Source organism: Malus sylvestris, chromosome 3, assembly GCF_916048215.2.
Source record: "Malus sylvestris chromosome 3, drMalSylv7.2, whole genome shotgun sequence".
In the NCBI taxonomy this organism is placed as follows: Eukaryota; Viridiplantae; Streptophyta; class Magnoliopsida; order Rosales; family Rosaceae; genus Malus; species Malus sylvestris.
In genome coordinates, this window is record NC_062262.1 from 2,551,902 (window position 1) to 2,565,473 (window position 13,572).

Below are 13,572 nucleotides of genomic sequence, written 5' to 3' on the forward strand. Positions count from 1 at the left end.
TTGAACAGACTGTGATATATTTCGAATTGTAGTGAATGACGAACTACGAATGGCTTGATCCCTTTTTAAGGTACGTAGACAGTTTAACGAGGAGGTTAGATGCATCCATAAAGTATACGAAAAATTACTACGCTTTTGGATCGTGAGTTGTGTTTGGCCCGTATCCCGGAGGCGGGGTATGATAGATGTACAGGTATTTGGTGACGTCACGCGTTGATCCTGGAAGTATGTTTGGATCGGGACGTGACACTTTGGCCAACATATATAGTTCCTATCTCTTTTCTTTGTATGTTATATGTGTAATGTCGGATTTAGTATTTGTTATGGCTAATTTATAATGTTTGTTATAGCGGATGATTTTTTGTATATTATATGTGTAGTGGCGGATATGAAATGTTTGTTATGGTGGATAATTGTTAGTGTTTGGTACTATTGTTATTGTTAATAGTTATTATTGTGGTTTGGCCTATACATTAAATATGGTGTGATTATTTTCTTGTAATTTTTTTAATTATTATTAATTAAAAACTAAGATAGACTTTTTTTATTTTTTTATGATTAATGGTTTGTGGTGTCGCTTATGGGCGACATTATAGTTGTTATTTTATTTATTGAATTGTTAGGTGGTGTCGATTAGGACTGACACTAGTCTGCTATATCCGACAGTCTTTCTCAGTACTTAATGTCAAATGTATCCGACGTGAACTTCAATGTCACTTTTATTCGACACTACTATCCTTTTTTTATATTGCTTTCCTTCTTCGTGGCGAATTAAGGGGATTAACTGACATCAAAAGCCTTTTCGTGACGCTAGCAATGGTGTCGGTTCTTTTATCCGACATTGCATGAGTTTATGTCAGATTTTTACCTAATATCCGACATAAATTATGTTTTCTTGTTGGTTTTTGGACCTCTAGTTATAGGTAATTTTGTAGTAGTGTAGTTTGGTTTAGAAGTATAGTAGGTATGGAGGGAAATTACAGCTCAAGAGTCTGAAACGGTATGTTGCACGGACATCCTCACACACACTATTCTAAAAATCCTCGCCTAGGCGCTAGGCGGTTGACCACAGACTCGATTAATGCCTAGGCGTTTGAAAATTAAGGAAGAGCGCCTAAACTTGTTGAGATGCTGGCCTAAACCGCGTAGGCACCCGCCTGGCCCACCCAGACCTGCCTAGGTTGTGACTTACATAGATAGAAAATAGATAACTTTTATTTTGCATTTTTTTTCCAGTAAATTGTAAAAGACTTTTTGAATACTTAAATGAACACACATTATATGCTTGTTCCCCATGTTTTTCATTTTATTCCAATACTTCATAATAAATATGTCATTCTATTTTGTAGTTTATAATGTAATTACATATATTTTATGTAGAAAAACATTTATTTACACAAAATATAATAGATTTACTTAAATCCGCCTAATCCGTCTAGAAGTCCGCCTAGACGCCGCCCAATCGCCTAGGCGCCAAGTTTCAGCCCGCTACCCCACTAGCGCCTAACGCCATTTAGAACTCGAGTCACACATCGACACGCCCTAGCCACGTTTGGACATAATCAACGGTTCGGACGGGGCAAGACACGGCAGAGGCTTTTTGTAAATATAAAAAACATTTTGGGACAGTTTTGTAAGTATCGAAACTTGTAAAACCTAAAATTTGACGACCTGGAGTCTGGACACCGTCAGTCCCCTTTCTCTCTGATCTGCCGCGGCGCCTCCTCTCTTGAGTTTCTCTCTCTCTTTCGAAGTGACCCCGCGGAGCATTTTCTTTCGTCTCCGAGGAGATACCCGATTGCTTGAGTGAGTGTGCATATAAAACATTTTCTAGTTTTGTTAATTATGCATATAGGGATACGCATGAAGCATATTTTGATTACAATGTGGAATTGTTTGTGATATATTTATATGGTGGCAATGGGGGTTTGTAATGCTTGTGTTGGCCACTTTATATTTATTATATTGCCGTGTTCTAGTTGTGTCCGTGCGTGTTCTTATTTGTCGAGATTTGTCATGTCGAGGGTGTTGCCGTATTCGTTTCGGTACATAGGTTACTCATATGATCATATTTTGTGTACTGTGTAGATATGAGAACCCGTTGAATAACCTGGAAACTTCATGTCAGTTTGTGATAGAAATAGAAATGAATGGTTAATAAGATGAAGCAATTTGGGGTTCTATTTCTTTCGGTGATCGATAACTAAATGATTGAATTTTACTATTTTTCTGGGACTCAACTCCTTTTTCTTAAATGGAGGCAGGGCAATGGCAATGGCTGCTTCCATTCGTTGTATGCTTCGAAAGACTGGGAATATTAATGAGAAAAGTATTCAGGGTATCAACAGAACTTTTGGGAGCATAGCTGCTACTAATGTTGATGCAACTTCTAGCGACAACAAAGACCACAATAATGTCCAAGCACAAGCAGACGTTCTGTTTAATTCACTGCCTCGTGAGCCTACGACAGGCACAGTTTCCCGAACTGGTTACCGCACTGGCCCTGGGGCCGATCGTATACTCGGAAAAGGGAGGCAACGCATTCTCAAACCTGTACTCAAGAAGGAAACGAGGTATGGACGTGAACCGTCTGATGAATGGTTTGGTCTCAGACCATGTGACATCCGACCTGGCTCTTTCCACAGATACACTCTACCTAGAGAAGGTCTCTTTACCCATGGCGTCCCCTACGAAGTAAGAATATCATATCTCATTAATTATATAATCAGGATTTCTACATTAAGGATTATTCAGGCAAAAAATGGGCTAAGTTTGTAACTGTTAGCAGTTTGATTATCCACATTTCCTATTCAGATTTTATTTAATGAACTGTGTTCTTCTGCCATATTAGGGCACCAAATCTACGCAATTAACCACGAGTCTCTATATGTCTTCTTATGTGTTCAGGGTTGCCCCAAATGCTGTACACTAAAATGGGAAGAAGTTGACCGTAAGAAAAAGGGATTGCCGATACTATTTGCTGCTGCGTGGTGGAAGGCTGGGCGTTGTCATCGGTGTGGTGCTGCTACTCCTGCCACTGCTGCTGCTAGAAGAAGAAACAAGGGCAAGAAGGATGTGACGCTGGAAGAATTTATATCATTTGCAACGTACTACGCAGAAAAATATTGTCAAACATATGCAGATCCTGCTGATAATGCCAGGGCAGTGAAACAGGAAGTGCGATGGGCAATGAAGTTTTCAGGTTATTCAATGGGATAAAAGAATTTGAATCAACATTGGCATAAAAGCATGAGTAAAATTATGGCATAAACAAAAGAAGAAATTATGTACATCAGGGGTCAAGCCCATAAGTTTCATTTGTTCAAGGAAGTACAAAGCATCTTGAATGCAACTGCCTTTCATGGCCCCTAATATGAGCCAGTGGAAGGTATGCCTCGTTGGTTGGACTCCATCAAGCATCATGTCACCATACACATCTTTCTACATGAAATCTCTTTTCTCAACGATGAGAGAACGAATAACATCGTTGTACTCCGACACGTTGTTGGCATAGTTCTTGTCAGTGTATTCTCCTCCTGTGGAGGCGGCAGTGAGATAGCGCTGCCCCAGGACTCGCAGGCATAAGAGTGAAGCAGTATGAGTAAGGGATTGGAGGAGCCTCATGATCGCTGTCTTCTTGACTCTGTGCTTGTGTGTGAGAGAGAAAGAGATCTTTCTTTCTAATTACACCTCCGAACAGGACGTCACTATTATCTTGGACTTCACTTGACTGGTTTCAAAGTCGTATCAGTTTTCCTGTAGCGTGGGACTAGTATCTGCACTGGAGGATGGCGATGGTATGACAAATCAAAGGAAAGCAGGCACAAAGATGCGAGACAAAAAAGAGAGTTCAAAATGCGTCTTTGAATCACCGAATGTACCGCTCCTGACTATCAGATTGACATTTAAACCTCTTTGAGATATATGTCTCTGTTGTGTGCAATATCAAGTGACGTTCATGGTTATCTCTCCCTTTATTTGATCACAGTGAAAAACAATTATTTCGGATTCACACAAAACCTTAAACAAGTAATCTTTTCCCTTCCGCTCTGTAATGTCTACTATCGCGTCGTCACTATCATCGTCAGTGAAAAACAACATGCCCTGACTCATAGGAGAATAAGTCTCAACTTGATATCGCATCGTTTGGAAAAGAAAAATAGAATATTCTTTCAAATAATTTCTACCCATCCATTTTCATTATCAATGATGGTTTTCAGGAATTGTCTAATACCAGCTCGCTTGATGCGATAGTAGACATTACAGAGCGGAAGGGAAAAAATTACTTGTTTAAGGTTTTGTGTGAATCCGAAATAATTGTTTTTCACTGTGATCAAATAAAGGGAGAGATAACCATGAACGTCACTTGATATTGCACACAACAGAGACATATATCTCAAAGAGGTTTAAATGTCAATCTGATAGTCAGGAGTGGTACATTCGGTGATTCAAAGATGCATTTTGAACTCTCTTTTTTGTCTCGCATCTTTGTGCCTGCTTTCCTTTGATTTGTCATATCATCGCCATCCTCCAGTGCAGATACTAGTCCCACGCTACAGAAAACTGATACGACTTTGAAACCAGTCAAGTGAAGTCCAAGATAATAGTGACGTCCTGTTCGGAGGTGTAATTAGAAAGAAGGATCTCTTTCTCTCTCACACACAAGCACAGAGTCAAGAAGACAGCGATCATGAGGCTCCTCCAATCCCTTACTCGTACTGCTTCACTCTTATGCTTCATAGTTAACAAGCTCTACTTTTAGTCATTTAAATTGTCTTCTAAATGGATAAACAAAAACGTTACTGAATTGTGCAGGTCAGCATAGGTTGGTCCTGGGGCAGCGCTATCTCGCTGCCGCCTCCACAGGAGGAGAATACACTGACAGGAACTATGCTAACAACGTGTCGGAGTACAACGATGTTATTCGTTCTCTCATCGTTGAGAAAAGAGATTTCATGTTGAAAGATGTGTATGGTGACATGATGCTTGATGGAGTCCAACCAACGAGGCATACCTTCCACTGGCTCATATTAGGGGCCATGAAAGGCAGTCGCATTCAAGATGCTTTGTACTTCCTTGAACAAATGAAACTTATGGGCTTGACCCCTGATGTACATAATTTCTTCTTTTGTTTATGCCATAATTTTACTCATGCTTTTCAATTTTACTTTTAACCAATGTTGATGCAAATTCTTTTATGCCATAGGTTCATATTTACAACTTTCTCATCTCCCTATATGGGAAATGCAAGTCATCTGATCGGGCAGCTCTGGTACGGTTCACCATCCATCTCTGGACACCAATATTCCAGTCAGATCATGTGCAACATAATTGGATATATCTGATGCACATTTTTTTTTTCTTTTCTTGTTCATTTAAATTCGAAGGTTTTGAAAGAAATATGAAGTGAAGCCAACGGCACAAACCTACATATGTCTACTCAATGCTCGTGGAGCTGCTGGCCGCTTAGATGAAGTGTATGATATGATACCTTCATTTATGCTCTGATTTTTTTATTTTTATAATCATGCTCAGACGCTCTCACCCGACAATGACTACATCTCATTAGTTGAACAGCTAACTTGCATGCCCTTATAAACTACGTAAGTATAATCTGCTCACTGTTTAATTGTAACAGACTCCTACTGTTTAATCCTAAACGCATCCTATTGATTGTTGTCAACCAACTAAACTACAAGCAAGCTGATTATAGAAAGAAAATACTTAAGAGAAACGTTTTTTTCTTTTTTCAGTTGAAGAATTGAACTGAACCGAACCAAATCGAAAACGGTTCACTTGCTGGTTTAAAAACCCATTCCTTCCCAACTCGTTAATTTTTTTTTTTTTTTTTTCAACATTTGTTTGCGAAACAGAATTTGTTTTTAGCATGTTGTTGTTATATCATTGTTGTGTCATTGATATTCTATTTTGATCATTTCAACACCGATAGGATAGTCAACATTAAACTACAAAATTTTAAATTAAAGGACGAATGCTGGTATTAGAGAGAAAATACTTGAGAGAAACGGTTTCTTTTTTTCAGCTGAAGAATTGAACCGAATTGAATCAAAGGGAACCGAGCCGGTTCACTTTGCTTGTTTAAAAACCCATTCCTTCCCCACTCGTTTTATACTGGTCGAAACACTTTTCCTTTTCTGGACTTGCTGTGAGTCTGTAAAGCGGAGAGCTGGGGGGAGAAGAGGAAGCTTGAAGATTTGAAGTTGAAGAGGTAATCCCTCTCTCTCTGTTGTATTCTGTTGCTTAGACAACACACACAGATAGATACACACATATGTTCATATACATGTTTACTGAGCTAATTTTCTTTATTGGGTTTCATGAATTCACGTGAATGCTGAAGTGGGTTGATCATCATTTTGTTGAATTACTGACTGTTGGTGTTTTATATAGGTTTCTGTGTGAGTATTTGGTTTTCTTTTGGACTAATTGAAAACATTAGAATACAAATGAGTGATGGCTTGGGATGGGTTGATCATCATTTTCTGAATTCTTTAGAGTCGGGCTTGAATGGGGGCTTATTTTTGCCAATTTTTTGAAATTGGCCTTTTAATATGGTTTCGGTTTCTTGTTGATGTTTGTTTGCTCCAGTCACTATTGTGTTTTTAAATGAACAGATGACTTTTATTTCCCAATTTCTTGTTGCCTATGCTTTTTCCTATTTGAATGTTTGATTCACATTGTTGTTGCTTATCAAAAGATAATGAATGTATACTGTTGCTTGTTAAAAGACGTTGCGTGTGTGTGCATGCGTGGGGGTGTAAGTTGTTTAGCCTTCTATGACCTTACGCAAATTCATAATAAGTAAATTAATGATTTATATACACTTAGATTTGATAATCTATTCAGATTTGATAATCTGCGTGATGCCTACATAAAATCATACTTAGATTATCTGTGTTCTGTGGTTTTTCTTTTTAGTCTCTTTAGCTTCACAAGGCCCTACATATTTTGGGTTATTAGACTCACCTTCATTGAGTGCTTATCTTAGAGCAGCAATTTGACTTTGCCCCAAGCAACCTAGTGGTTGTCGGGTTCAAGTTGTGAAAACAGTCTCCCTAGAAACGGTCACGGTAGGCTGCTTTTGAGAAACTGTCGTATGTTTCCAGTCCCTTTTATAGAAAGGCAGTTTCCATTCTTCATATTGTGGCAAAGGTCAGGTCAAGCTTGCTGATGCTGGACCTTGGTTGCAGTGCATTAATTCTTGAGATGTTTCAACATTCCTTAAAATCTGTATTTGAATGTTGGACTTTGTAATGTTTGGATGTGTTGTGCAAACTGTAAAATCTGTATATGAATCTGTGCATGCAAATTGTAAAACTGTAAAATCTGTAGAAATTAAGGGCTTGTTTGGTACTCTACTTGAATTCAACTTTTTAAACTCAAAAACAATTATGCTTGAAACTGGGACAAAAATTATATCTACAAGTGTTTGAACAGGAATCTCTTTCTTACAATAGCTTAATGTTGTTGTTAGATGTAATGATATTCTACTTGTTTCGAATCGAATCTCGTGATACCAATATATAGTTATAGAAAAGAAAACAACTCTTGTTGGTTGCTGATAATAGATGACACAGTTTTAGTATATATTTGTGATCACAAATTAATGATGCTTGATGGCAAGGAGTGATCATCTATGACAACGAACAGGTCTTTGTCAAAATCTATAAGACATGGTGATCGTACGTGGGTTTGAATCTACCAAACTTAGTGGTAGATTCAGTCTAGTGAACTTTAGAGGATGAACTCGAAAAATGGAAACGAGAATTTTGATGATCTTGCGGATGATCCATTGTTACTAATGCCGCAAAATAAACCCTTCCATGGTAACATAGCTCAAAACTCATGTATAAGATACTTAAGAAACATCAATACTGCTTTCCCTTTTATCTTTTTCAAATCTGCGCCTCAACACCAACAGTGTTTTACTTTTTGTTTACAACCTGTTTTAATGGATTGACAGTGTGTGGCTCTGGCTGGCATGAATATCATATCTGTACATGTTTGACCATCATGATTCAGGACCGTTGCATATTCTTCAATTGAAGAAAATACTGATCCATCATATCCATCACTTACCTTAGAGTCCTCAGAGCCTTATGATGGAGGGGAAACACCTTCCCCCTATGGTTTTTAGTTTGTCAAGTTGCTCAACTTTAGGCCATGCTTTGTTCCTTTATACCAGAGAGAGCATTGTATAGTGTCTGCTCTCCGCGTAACAGAGCCACATACAACCCTGATATTTTTGCTCCGCCACCATAAATGTTTGGTTCATTCTGTTGCTATATTTTGTGTGTTATATGCCTCTTTGATTGCCTTGTTACCGTTATGACCGGCCAATCCTACTTTACTTTATTTGCAGCAGCAACATGAGGTTCTTTTCATTGATGGCGGATGTTTTTCGGCATCGTCCATCCATTAATAGCATGCCTTTCAAGCCTTTTCATTGGCGCGCGCGTGGGTATGTAAGCCCAGTTGTTCACAGTAAAGCTGATTGGGGTAAGTGTTTTTTACTTAATTTGAATATGGACAAACTTCACATTCTATTGAATTGTAACGTACAGTTTTCCTTTTGGTTAATCAGAACCTTTCGATTGGCACAAAGTACCTGGGGTTATAAACCCACTAGTTCGCGATCAAGGCCTTGAAAGTAAGTACCTTTTAGTTTGGTATAAATACTCAATTTGATCATTTCGCCCTGAACTATTGCACATGTCTCACTTTACCCTTGTAACTTTCACTCAAAACTCGTCTCCATGTTTTAAAATTCCCCTACCACCAAAATCTGCCAATTCTTCCGTTAAGTTGCGGATGATGTGGCTAGGATTCTTTCCTTCTCCTTAAATGAGCTGGGAGTCGTCTCTCCCACTGGCAATGTCTGTTAGTCTTATATGTTCATGTATAATAAAACACCATTGAACTAACCTTGAGAAGACATCTTCCTTAGCACACCAAGCACTGCAGTTGCAGCAAGCTCCTTCTCGAACACTATGAACTTCAAGGGTTGATCTTCTGCACACACACCACCACTGTATTACTCGAACTTATGGGGAGTTCTCGAAGTATGTGTATCGGTGGTGTATGCTACTACAACCCCATCGTACATTCCCATAATCATACGCTGGGATTCCTTATTGTACAAGGATATAATCTACCAAATCTCAATCCAAATAGGATAGTATCAAGCGCCCTTATTCTCCAATTATAGCTGGGTTATATACCTTTACTTGGAGTCCAAGTTATAGCTTATGACTAAACCCTACTCACACTTACATTCCACATCAATCCTTATTAACTATATTGACCTTTTAGTCGTTGGATTAGTGTCTAACATCCAACATTGTCCCACTAGGTCAATTAGTTAATTCAAGAGAGAACTTTAATGAATCTGTAAGCATGATTCTTTATTGGCCAATGGATTCAGTTAAGCTAATAAGCTTCTTGCATACTTTTGTCAAGTAAAGATTACTCATTCAGAACTATCGGAGACTATGAACTTACATAAGTGTTCATGAGCTCTTATAATCACTGAACACGATCCTCACTTACATGAAATAATCAATCACAGACTTGGTACATAAGTGAGCCACAAAACCATGAGTCGAAAGCATCGACCCCATCACTTCCAGGTCCTCTTAATCAGCCTTTTATATGACTGCTTAATGCTTCCTATGAAGCTTTCAAGCTATGAGAATAGCTCACATATATTTTCGTGAAAAAACTCAGTTCATATGCCAATCAATCTCACGGCACAACTAACTGCAGCCAATAACCTTTTGCTGCTACATTGTCTCATCATAATACACATCAGTTGCTTATAATCTTTCAGCAACCTCTATTTGCAACAGAAAATATGAACTAGAGCTATATTGAAACAATGTATGAACTACTGAACTAGCATCCCTTTATTAAACATTCAATTCAACCAAGTGCAGCGACTAGCTAAACATAAAACCAAAACTCAATACTCACTGTCATGATAATAACTAACATGCATAATTAAACTACATACTATCATTACTCCCACTAGTTAAACAAATCTAGGGTTGCAATCACTCCCATATTGACTGCATGCTTATGAAAAACTGCATTTGGTACTACCTTAGTGAGTGGATCAGCAAGCATGGCATGAGCGTCAATGTAATCAACCTTGATCTCTCCAGACTTTACTTTCTTCCTTGTCAACGCATATTTGGTGTTCAAGTGCTTTGTTCCAGGAGACCTTTTATTATTCTTAGAATAAAAGACAGCAGCTTTGTTATCACACCAAATTTGAACAGGCTTTGCTATAGAATTCATGATCTCGAGACTGCTGATGAAGTTTCTCAACCATATGGCTTGTGATGTAGTTTAATAACAAGCTACAAACTCAGCTTGCATGGTAGAAGTGGCAACAGTATCTTGTTTCACGCTCTTCCATGACACTACCCCATTTGCCAACGTGAATATATAACCTGAAGTTGACTTAAGTGAATCAAGGCAGCCTGCAAAGTCTGAGTCACTGTAGCCTACTAGTTCGAGTTTTGAATCCCTCTTGTACACTAGCTGATACTCTTTTGTTCTCTGCAAGTATATCAAAACTTTCTTGGCAGCTATCCAGTGTGCATTGCCATGGTTAGACTGAAACCTTCCCAATATGCTAATAGCATATGCAATATCAGGTCTGGTACATACCTGTGCATACATGAGACTCCCAACGAGAGAAGCATAAGGCTTGCTAGCCATTTCTTTCTTCTCAAACTCAGTCTTAGGGCACTGATCCTTACTGAGTTTTTCTCCCTTTGTCATGGGAACATCACAGCCATTCGAGTCTTCCATATTGAACCTTTTAAGTACCTTTTCAATGTATGCTTTCTGTGATATACCAAGTAGTCCTCTACTTCGATCTCTTGTGATCTGAATACCAAGAACAAAAGATGCCTCTCCCATATCCTTCATGTCAAAGCGTTTGGACACAAATTTCTTGGTGTCACTCAACAATGATGCATTATTGCATGCTAGTAATATGTCATCTACGTAAAGAATGAGAAAAATAAAACAATTACCATTCCTTTTCATGTAAACACACTCATCACTAGGGCTCTCTTCGAAACCATGTGATGAACCAACCTCATCAAACTTCAAATACCACTGTCTCGAGGCCTGTTTCAATCCATAAAAGGACTTGTTAAGTCTACAGACCAAATTCTCTCTCCCTTCTTGAATGAAACCCTCTGGTTGCTTCATGTAGATCTCTTCCTCAAGATTTCCATTCAAGAATGCAGTCTTAACGTCCATTTGATGCAAGAGTAGATCGAAGTGAGCCACTAGTGCCACGATCACTCTAAAAGAGTCTTTTGTAGAGACTGGAGAGAATGTTTCATTGTAATCAACTCCTTCTTGCTGAGTATAACCCTTAGCTACAAGTTTCGATATCACCCTTGGAGTCTCTCTTAGTCTTGTAATCCCACTTGCAGCCTATTGGTTTACATCCTTGTGGTAGCTCAACCAACTCCCACACTTTGTTCTTATTCATGGAATCCAATTCTGATTGCATAGCTTCTTGCCAATGTGCATTATTGAGACTCTCAATTGCCTTCTTGAAGTTTAATGGATCTTCTTCTTGACTACTGAACTCGGCCTCTTGCAAACACACAAGGAAGTCATCTGAACTTCTTGCCAATATGCATTATTAAGACTCTCAATGGCCTCCTATATGTTCATGTATAATAAAACACCATTGAACTAACCTTGAGAAGACATCTTCCTTAGCACACCAAGCACTGCAGTTGTAGCAAGCTCCTTCTCGAACACTATGAACTTCAAAGGTTGATCTTCTGCATACTCATCACCACTGTATTACTCAAACTTATGGGGAGTTCTCTAAGTATGTGTATCGGTGGTGTATGCAGGGACCTTCCCTTGGAATTTATACTACTACAACCCTAGCGTACATTCCCATATTCATACGCTAGGATTCCTTATTGTACAAGGATATAATCTACGAAATCTCAATCCAAATAGGATAGTATCAAGAGCCCTTATTCTCCAATTATAACTGGGTTATGTACCTTTACTTGGAGACAGAGTACGTGTTAAGGGGTAAAGTAAGACAAAGTACGTGTTAAGTGAGACAAATCTGATATAGGTCTAAGTCTAGTTTAAATTAATTTGCTTTTTTGTTTTTTGCTCAGGTACGTGCACCTTATTTGCTGTTGCAGAAACAGTCCAAGCTGCACATTTTTTAGCTACAGGGGAGAATGTTTTACTCTCTCCTCGTGATTTGGCCATGAATGTGAGCCAACCATACAGTTACTACAAAGGTAAAATGTACGGGGGCGATAGCTATTTTGAGGATGCTTTTTCTTACATGGAGCATGAGGGCATTCTATTGGAGAAGGATTGCCCTTACTGCGATGATTTGATAAAGGAGGCAGCATTCAAAGAAAATAAAATTGAGAGAATAGGTAGGCGTATTTTTATTGACTCGTATGAGGTAATAGAGGACGAGGAAAGCCTTTTTAGAGCTTTGACAACTCGACCGGTTGTAGTGGATTTGTTCGTAAATGAAGATGGATCGTGGGACAAGTACAAGGAAGGCATTTACAACACCGACTTTAGCAAGCCCAACAGTCCGCATTGTGTGACCATCATAGGTTGGGGCATAGACCAAGAGACAGGAGAAGAATTTTATAGAATCAAGAACTCAGCAGGAGAATGGGGGCAAGGCGGCTTTGCCATGGTATCGAAGAATACAATAGAGCGATTTATCTCAGCTGGTTATCCAATTATACTTGGAGGTGAGTCGCACTGGCTTTAAAAGTCATTTGCTAAAAAAATTTCCAATAACGAATTATTAAGATGTTAGAAACCTTACTTCTTTTTTGTTTTCCCCTTTTAGGGTGCCTTGGTGAGGAGAAAGGAGGAGAAAGGAACTATGCTAGAGATGGTATATCCTTCCTTTTAAGGAGCGATTGTGATTGAACAGTTGTTTGAACTAGCTCTTGGTGCTTATTTGATGCTGCTTAAGCTCTCGCCTTGTATTTTTCGGGTTTTGGTTTTCGCTTGCTGTTTGTGAGTTTTAAGAGTTTGAGGAGGAGTCTTGTTAGATGATGAGTTGACAAATTAACGTTCGTACTGGACTTTGTTATGAATCTAAACTAAAGCTAGCTTAGTGTGGCTTTAGCTTTGTTAATTTGAGGTGTTTTGGATATTACTATATATACGCCTATCTATCCTCTGATCTCAAGTAACATGACACCATCTAAAGTTAACACTCGAGACTGCATTTTTATAACGTTGTTTGTGTGTTTGGAACGGTAGAAATGTTTAATTACTTTTATGGTATGCTATGGGAATGATTTATCATCAGTTTTACTCTCTCTCTCTCTCTCTCTCTCTCTCTCTCTCTCTCCCTCTCCTTGCCACAACCCAGGTAATTCCATAATCCTGGGCCGTGAATTCACAATGGAGACCAAGTCTCAAGACCACAAATGCCCCCGCCAACCTGAAAAGGCGTTGTGTTTGCGCTTCACATCTTCACTCCATCCACATTCGCTGCAACCTTTATAT

At 38.8% G+C, this 13,572-nt stretch overlaps 2 protein-coding genes and 1 long non-coding RNA gene across 12 annotated transcripts in view; 2 read left to right on the top strand and 1 right to left on the bottom strand.

Annotated features, from left to right (window-relative positions):
* LOC126616336 (uncharacterized) overlaps nucleotides 1–5,574 on the top strand; it is a 30,285-nt gene extending 24,711 nt beyond the window's left edge. The window contains exons 1-6 of one of the 5 annotated variants that reach the window (XM_050284383.1): nucleotides 1,632–1,806; nucleotides 2,265–2,573; nucleotides 2,646–2,694; nucleotides 2,908–3,202; nucleotides 5,207–5,272; nucleotides 5,388–5,574. In XM_050284383.1, coding sequence (XP_050140340.1) covers nucleotides 2,269–2,573; nucleotides 2,646–2,694; nucleotides 2,908–3,202; nucleotides 5,207–5,259 — 702 coding nt within the window. In that variant the 5' untranslated portion in view covers nucleotides 1,632–1,806; nucleotides 2,265–2,268 and the 3' untranslated portion in view covers nucleotides 5,260–5,272; nucleotides 5,388–5,574. Of the gene's footprint in view, nucleotides 1–1,631; nucleotides 1,807–2,260; nucleotides 2,695–2,907; nucleotides 3,203–5,206; nucleotides 5,273–5,387 lie in introns of those variants that run through there. The other 4 variants (XM_050284382.1, XM_050284381.1, XR_007621118.1 and 1 more) reach the window with 4 other exon arrangements.
* On the bottom strand, nucleotides 3,963–4,489 carry LOC126616338 (uncharacterized). 2 transcript variants are annotated; one of them, XR_007621122.1, is made up of 2 exons: nucleotides 4,132–4,489; nucleotides 3,963–4,047 (listed from the first exon to the last, which is right to left on the bottom strand). It is a non-coding gene; the product is annotated as an uncharacterized LOC126616338 (long non-coding RNA). The 2 variants fall into 2 exon arrangements; XR_007621121.1 differs by having other exon boundaries at nucleotides 3,963–4,058.
* On the top strand, nucleotides 5,388–13,221 carry LOC126616335 (uncharacterized). 5 transcript variants are annotated; one of them, XM_050284378.1, is made up of 7 exons: nucleotides 5,388–5,477; nucleotides 5,570–5,603; nucleotides 6,044–6,229; nucleotides 8,387–8,520; nucleotides 8,606–8,671; nucleotides 12,195–12,800; nucleotides 12,902–13,221. In XM_050284378.1, the coding sequence occupies exons 4-7, from the start codon at nucleotides 8,391–8,393 to the stop codon at nucleotides 12,982–12,984; spliced, it is 885 nt and encodes a 294-aa protein (XP_050140335.1). In that variant the 5' UTR covers nucleotides 5,388–5,477; nucleotides 5,570–5,603; nucleotides 6,044–6,229; nucleotides 8,387–8,390; the 3' UTR covers nucleotides 12,985–13,221. The 5 variants fall into 5 exon arrangements, with proteins under 5 accessions (XP_050140335.1, XP_050140334.1, XP_050140336.1 ...); XM_050284377.1 differs by lacking the exon at nucleotides 5,570–5,603; XM_050284379.1 differs by lacking the exon at nucleotides 6,044–6,229 and having other exon boundaries at nucleotides 5,451–5,603.
* The last annotated feature ends 351 nt before the right edge of the window (nucleotides 13,222–13,572 follow it).